This window comes from Gracilinanus agilis, unplaced genomic scaffold, assembly GCF_016433145.1.
Source record: "Gracilinanus agilis isolate LMUSP501 unplaced genomic scaffold, AgileGrace unplaced_scaffold21364, whole genome shotgun sequence".
NCBI classification, from domain to species: domain Eukaryota; kingdom Metazoa; phylum Chordata; class Mammalia; order Didelphimorphia; family Didelphidae; genus Gracilinanus; species Gracilinanus agilis.
The window spans coordinates 195-7483 of record NW_025352876.1 but is presented as its reverse complement, the minus strand read 5'-3'; the positions used below and the strand labels follow the sequence as shown (position 1 = coordinate 7483).

Genomic DNA, 7289 nt, shown 5'->3' with positions numbered 1-7289 from the left:
TGGCCTCAGCCACTTCCTAGCTGTGTGACCCTGGGCAAGTCACTTGACCCCCATCGCCTAGCCCTTACCACTCTTCTGCCTTGGGACCAATACACAGTATTGATTCCAAGATGGAAGGTGAGGGTTTTAAAAACAAAAACAAAAAAGAATTAATATTCTCATTTTACAGATGAGGAAACAGGCTCAGAGTTTGAGGTTCTTGCTCATGATCTTTTAGCTAGTGGGATTTGAACCCAGGTCTCCTGCTTCCAGTTGGAGAGACCTCCCCACAAGGCCACACTCTCTGGATCAGCTGCGTGCTGCCATCAGGCTCGGATACCAAATGGGGCTCCTGCCAGACTCACGACATCTTACATCGCTTGTCCCCTATTTCAGGTCTGGAATTCCCTTGGGGGCCCAAGCCCTTCAGTGAAGTCATTGCCGGACCTTTGCTCAGAAATAACGGCCAGTCACTGGACAGCAGCTGCCTGGAAGGGTCCCACGTGGGAGTTTACTTCTCTGCCCATTGGGTGAGTGCTTCCCCACCCCATCATCCCCACCATCAGCCCAGGTGGGAGAAAGGATTCGCTCCTCAGTGATTGGCTCAGGCAGGGAGCTCCCTGGGCACGGAGGTTGGCATTCTCCCAGCCCTCGGGGTGCCAAGTGTTTTGTTGGCCCTACATAGCCATAAAACCACAACAAATACGAAGAAACGACTTCTTTTGTAACGAAATATTCTTGAGCAAAATATTCCTCGTCATTCTTTCTGGTCAAGCCCAGAGTCTCCAGGAGGACCTGTTCTGGGGACTCTCAACAGTAGTTTTCATTCATGGAGCACTTTTTGTGAGGCAAAAGTTTTGCCTCACAGCAACCCTATAAGAGAGCCAATACACATCTTATCATTATCCCCATCTTACAGAGGAGCAAACTGAGGCTTAGGAAAGGGGAGGGACTGGCCCAGAGTCACCCAGCCAGTAAGGAAGCCCAGACTCCCTTCTGATATACCGAACAGCCTCCCTGCCCACCGGCTGTCGGCGGCATGTAGAGAACGTTCTCTAGATCTTCAGAGAAATTCTAAGCTTACTCCCATTTGATGTCTGGGAGGAGAGCGTTTGTTTCTGAACTCTTCATAGACCAGGTTGGCCCCCGGGTGGCCCTTCCTAGAAATGAAAGGAGGTATTTTAGGGACATTTACAAGCACGTTGTGTCTTCTTTATTGTCAGTGCCCGCCTTGCCGAAGTCTCACCCGAGTCCTGGTGGAGTCTTACCGGAAGATCAAGGAGTCGGGACAGAAATTTGAGATTATTTTTGTTAGCGCTGACAGGTAATATTTGCTCTGAAACTGGAGCCATCTTCCTCCCTGCTTCCCTCAGAATGTATGGCACAGAGGATGCCCTTCTGTGCCTTTTTTAAAAATTAAGCACATTCGTGATCTTTGGAGAAGGCACTGACACATTTCACACTTATTCCTGGAGCCGTCTGACTGACTCAAAGATGAGAAAAAGTCAGTTCCTGACTTGAATACGGAGGCATCTCCCAATTCCCTCTCCCCTCATCTATCTAGGAAGGGGGTGGGATGGAACCAGAAGATCTCCAAGGCCCCATCCAACTCTCTCCTTCTTTGGGAATCTGCAGAAGAGCAGATTGGGGTTAAATGCATTTTCAGATTTGTACAGCTTTCTAGTGGATGATAGAGAAACCGGGTGGGGGTGGAAAGTGGCCAGAGGTTGACAGATGGTTCCACCTGCTTTGTGGGACGTGGATTATTTCTTCTCAGCTGCAGTCGCTGGTAGCTGGGGGCTGCTTGACTTGCCAGAGGTCCCTGGGTGAGGAGTCAGACCAGGCTGAGTGTGTTGATGCCGTGGGGTTGGTTTTAGCCCGCTGCCTTTGCTCATCTCAGTCTCTGTCCCAGAAGGCAGTTCTACCTCTTCTCGCCCTCTCTGCCTCTAATCTCTTGTTCACAAATTGGAACTAAAGCTAGCAGACTGGGAAGGGGAAGGATCCCGGGACCCGCTTGCCCTATCCCAGCTGTCTCCAGTCTTCACCTCTTGGGTAGACCTGTATACCCACTCGGTGCCAGTCTACTAAGCATCTAAGCACCTACCTAGTACCAGGCACTTTGAATCTAAAGAGAAAATGAGTGGGCCCTGCCTTCTTGGAGCTTCCATTCTCTGTTCTCCACCATCTCTGCAGGGGATGAGAACACACGTGTCCATATGGCATGTGAAGTTCATATGCCCACATGCCACTTGACCCCAAAACAGGGCTTCTTGGCAGGTGCATAAGTAAGAAATGCACCAGAGAATATGCTATCGTGGTCCAGATGGTGAGTTTCTTTCAAATAAACTCTCCCTATTAGAGAACTTGAGATGGATTGATTCTGGTTTTGAAGCTGGCCTCAGATACTTCCCAGCTATGTGACCCTGGGCAAGTCACTTAATCCCAACTGTCTAGCCCTTACCTCTCTTCTGTCTTGGAACTGATACTTAATATTAATATTAATTACTTAATATTAATATTATTTAGAATTAATATTAATTCTAAAACACAAGAGAGAGAGACAGAGACAGAGAGACAGAGGGAGGGAGGGACGGAGGGAGGGAAAGAAGGAATGAACAAATTAACTGGCGAGAAGGTGCAACTGAACAGTCTACAGACTATTGAAAGGGCTTGACATTTTCATTTGGGGACCCTGCGTTTGTCTAGGTAAAGCCTTCCTAGAACTAGGTAGCTCCCAAGGTGACTAGAAAAGGAAATAGTAAACATCAGAGCATCTTTGGTTCTGGGCTGTGTTTGGAAAGAATTGGTTGGAGGACCCAGGAGTGGGGGGTGCAGCCAATCTCATTTTGGGTGCTTTTTTCTCCATAGGTCAGAGGACTCCTTCAAACAGTATTTCAGCGAAATGCCCTGGCTTGCTGTCCCCTACACTGATGAAGCCCGGAGGTCACGTCTCAACCGACTGTATGGAATCCAAGGTAGGAGGAGATACGAGCCCCCTTCCCAGAGTCTTGTCCTCGTGTGCATCCATTCCTCAAGGCTTTTGTGGCTTTGACTTTCATTGAAAAGAGAAAAGAAACACATTTCCACATTGTAAGTCATCTTCAAAAGAAAACAGAAGAAGCCATTGAAGGGTTGAGACAAGGTAGAGCCATGTTCTCCCTTCTTATGTTCCGACCAATTAACCAGGTACAAATGATGGGCTAAAAAACCAGGCCCTTGAGTGTTGATCATTTCCGTGTTTTCTGGCTAAAAATGAATGCTGTGACCATTGTATTTGTCCTTTGATGAGTATACTCTGAGCCCCCAGCTGGCTGGCCAACTCCCTTCTGGGGAAATTGGTTGAGGCTACATCCATCCTCTGACAGAGCCAGAACTAAATAGGACTCAGGGGTCAGAAACAAGCCCTAGCCCCAGGCTAGCCTTCCGAGTTTCTACAAATGCCATTTTTGCCACCAACTTTGATACCATTCTTGCCGCCATCTTTGTGCATTCAGGTATTCTTCATCCTGGGCAACACCGTTCCACCATCATGCTCATGTGTACCAAGTTATTTTACCAGGTGTGGAGGCACTTTTGCTCATCTGTCCTCACATGTGCGGTTTTCTGATTGGTCTTTCTTGAGATCAAGAGCATATATATTTCTGGAAGAATAAGTGAGAAAGGCAACTCCTTGACTCAGAAACACTTGTTCTTGGTGTGAAACTAAGTGACTCCTACAAGGATCAAGGACCTCCCTAGACCCTTAGCCTCATTAGCTCCATTTTCTAGCATGACCTTAGGAGATAGGTTTGGGCTGTGGATTCTTCTTCCTTTTTACAGATGGAGAAACTAAGGCAAAAAGGAGACTTTGATTTAACAAACATTATTATACACCCAGTGAATGCAAAACTCTGTGGTAGGTCCTAGGAGTATTAAGGAGAAAAATGAAATACACTTTGCCTTTAACGAGTTCCTTTGGGACTTTGGGACACTTCCCGACTGCTTTCTTTTTTTTTTCTTTTTTCTTTCTTTTTCTTTTGAATATTTTCCCATAGTTACATGTTTCATGTTCTTTCCCTCTCCTCCAACCCCTCCCCCGCCGTAGCCGACACACAATTCCACTGGGTTTTACATGTATCATTAAGACCTAATTCCATATTATTGATGGTTGGTCTAGTGTTATCATTTAGTTTCTACATCCCCAATAATATCCCCATCAGCCCATGTGTTCAAGCAGTTGTTTTTCTTCTGTGTTTCTCCTCCCACAGTTCTTCCTCTGAATGTGGCTGGTTTTCTTTCTCATAAGTCCTTCAGCCTTGCTCTGGATCCTTGCATTGTTGCTAGTAGAGAAGTCCAATATGTGTGATTGTGCCACTGTGTATCAGTCTCTGTGTACAATGTTCTCCTGGATCTACTCCTTTCACTCTGCATCCATTCCTGGAGGTCATTCCAGTTCACATGGAATTCCTCCAGTTCATTATTCCTTTGAGCACAATAGTATTTCAACACCAGCATATACCACAATTTGTTCAGCCATTCCCCAATCGAAGAACATTCCCTCATTTTCCAATTTTTTTACCACCACAAAGAGAGCGGCTATAAATATTTTTGTACACGTCTTTTTCCTTATTATCTCTTTGGGGTATAGCACCAACTGCTTTCTAGAATCGAATGGCTAGACCATTTCACAGTTCCCCCAACACCATATCAATATGTCTATTTCCTCTTCTCCCATGGCTTTTGGCCAGAGTGCTGAAAGAAGGCACAAGGAAGGGCTTAGATAATTACAGGTTTCTTCTCTATTACTCTGGGACCCCGGGGGCCCCTGCTGGAAGAGATGGAGGGTCTGGACAATACCAGAGAGGTGTGGAACAAACAGCAGAATGGAGGGTGTTTGTACTGGGGGACCAGTGTGGCTGAAGGGAAGCTGTGAGGGATAAGACTGGGAGAATCCTACATCCTAAATGCTGCACTGAAAGTGCCCTCGAGGAAATCTAAGCCCCTTGTTTTACAGAGAAGGACCCTGAGGCTCAGGGGAGCGATGAGTGTACTCTTTTATAAGCAGCAAGGGCACTACACACAGGGAGGAATCTTCAGAGATGGGCTTTGACACAAAGTCCTGTAACTAACAGATCCTGGGCCCTTCCCACTGCCCTCATGGTCAGATGATAGAGGCCCTTCGGGGCTAGGCTGTGGAGTTTGAATTTTATGCTGTAGGCAATGGAGACCCATTGAAGACTTATGGGGGTCGGTGGCAGATGTGTTCACATTTGTATTTTTGGGGAATTAATCTGGCAGCAGGACAGCTAGATGGAAGGGGATGTGCCTGGAGACAGGTAATCCAGTGAGGCACCTGCCAGCCTGCTCTCGGAGGCCCTGGTTTATGGTGAATAAACCCTTCTGTGAGGGGATGATCATTTGCAACTCAGCCACTGTGTGAGATCAGGATGCTTGCTGTTGGCTAATGCATGAATGGCCTGAGGAATGTGAGGCCTCCTCATCAAGGCCTGGAATGAAGAGAATGTCACTCCCCAAGAGGCTCCAAGGGGGTGTCTGTCCTTCCTGCTCAGGGGAGAGGTTGAAAGAGAAGAGGCGGCTTGAGGGGTGTTCCCTCTCACCATTTTATGCCCTTGTGCCCTGACTTCCCTAAATGACCATTGGCTTCTTGGCAGTTGTGCCTTCTTTCTCAGATTAATTTTTTGTGAACTTTCTTTTTGGGGGGGGTCCTTAACCTACTAACTTTGGAGGTCTGCCCTCTGAGTAGAAGCACATGTTGTTAATAAATCCCCATACTACATTTTAAGTCTAACTGTTCAGCAGCATTGTTCTCACAGGGCCCAGCCTTTTAGAGCATCCCACTGCTTCCATCTGCTGAAGGGGCAGACCGAGGGTTGTCAGAGGCAGCCTGGGAGAGCTAGGTTACCCAAAGGGGCCTTCGAGGCCCTTGATGGTCTGTCGACAAGGGTGTGTGTGGTGAGTGATGGGAGGGCCAGAACTTGCTCCAGACCACCGACCAAGATCACTTCATTCCTGTCTTCTTTCTTCCCCCATAGAATTCCTTGACCCTGCCATTTTCAGACCTTTCCCATAGTGCTTGAGACCCCAGTCCCATACTTACCTCCCTCAGTCTCAGCAGATGACCTCATTTCCTATTTTCCTGAGAAAATTGAGGCCATCAGGCTTGAGATTTCAGATCCTATATCCCCTTACTGGCTCAGCTTTTTCACTAGCTGAGAATTTTTCCGTCTCCATCCCTTCTCTTCTTCCCATCCCCTTGCAGAATCAGAGGTGTTATGGAAACTTTTATCTTTGATGATGTACAGACTCACCTGCTCCCTCATACTCTGGGACTGTCCCGGAGGGTTTAGCCTTATCTTGTGCATCTCCTGTCTTTCTCTCTGCTGGCTTCTTCCCCTTTCCCTAAAAATGCGGGTCTCCTTTCTGCTTTTAAAAAAAGTCTTCCTTCAAGCTTGTACCCTCTTTTAAGCCATCACCCAGTCTCTCTCCTCTTCACTGCCAATATTGTGGAGTTTCCCTTTTTTTGGAGTGAATATTCTGTATTTGATATCTTCATTTCTTTGTCATAATAGGAATGAACAAATGAGTGAAAAAGCTTTATTTTAGCGTTTGCCATGCGCTATGTTCCGTGCTAAGAAAGGCAAAACAATTCCAGTCCTCAAGAAGCTCACATTCTAATAGTAGAGACCAGGGGCATATACATGAAGTTTTAGCTGCCAGGCAGAGGGCAAGACCCCATAGTCGTCAGGGTGCAGCAGTAAAGCAGGTGCTCCAGTATTGTCTTCTGTGTTCTTTCTGCTGATAAAATCATGTTTGTTTGTTTCATTCTTTCTAAAAATTATTCCCCTCCATCTTAGACTCAATACAGTGTATTGATTCCAAAGCAGAAGAGTGATAAGGACTAGGCAATGGGGAGCAAGTGACTTACCCAGCGTCACAGCTAGGAAATATCTGAGGCCAGATTTGAACCGAGGAACTCTCATCTCTAGGCTTGGCTCTCGATCCACTGAGCACGTAGCTGCCCTATCATATCTGTTTCTAATCTTGAACATTATAACAGTACCAAAGAATTCAAGGATAAGAACTCTTGTTTTCCATGTCCCAGGCAGCTAAGGCTTCTGACAAGGTAGGTGCTGAGTTGATGGGTCACCTCACCCCAAGGCTGGCCCTCCTGGCCAATATCTGGGGACCAAGCGGGCATCAAGGCTGGGAGTCTGGGGAGCACTGCTATTTCAAGGAGTCTTAATGGCACAGCTCTCAGGTCTACAGAGAGATTTACAAGCATTATATCTTGCATTCACAGCAGCCCTGTG

General features: G+C 46.9%; 1 protein-coding gene across 1 annotated transcript; it reads left to right on the top strand.

The window, feature by feature from the left end:
* Positions 1-375: 375 nt before the first annotated feature.
* On the top strand, positions 376-3538 carry LOC123254406 (nucleoredoxin-like; the record flags this gene model as incomplete). Its single annotated transcript, XM_044683435.1, has 4 exons — positions 376-509; positions 1203-1303; positions 2848-2999; positions 3474-3538. Coding segments are annotated over 4 exons (452 nt in total), but the record flags the coding sequence as incomplete, so codon positions are not given.
* Between the last annotated feature and the right edge of the window lie 3751 nt (positions 3539-7289).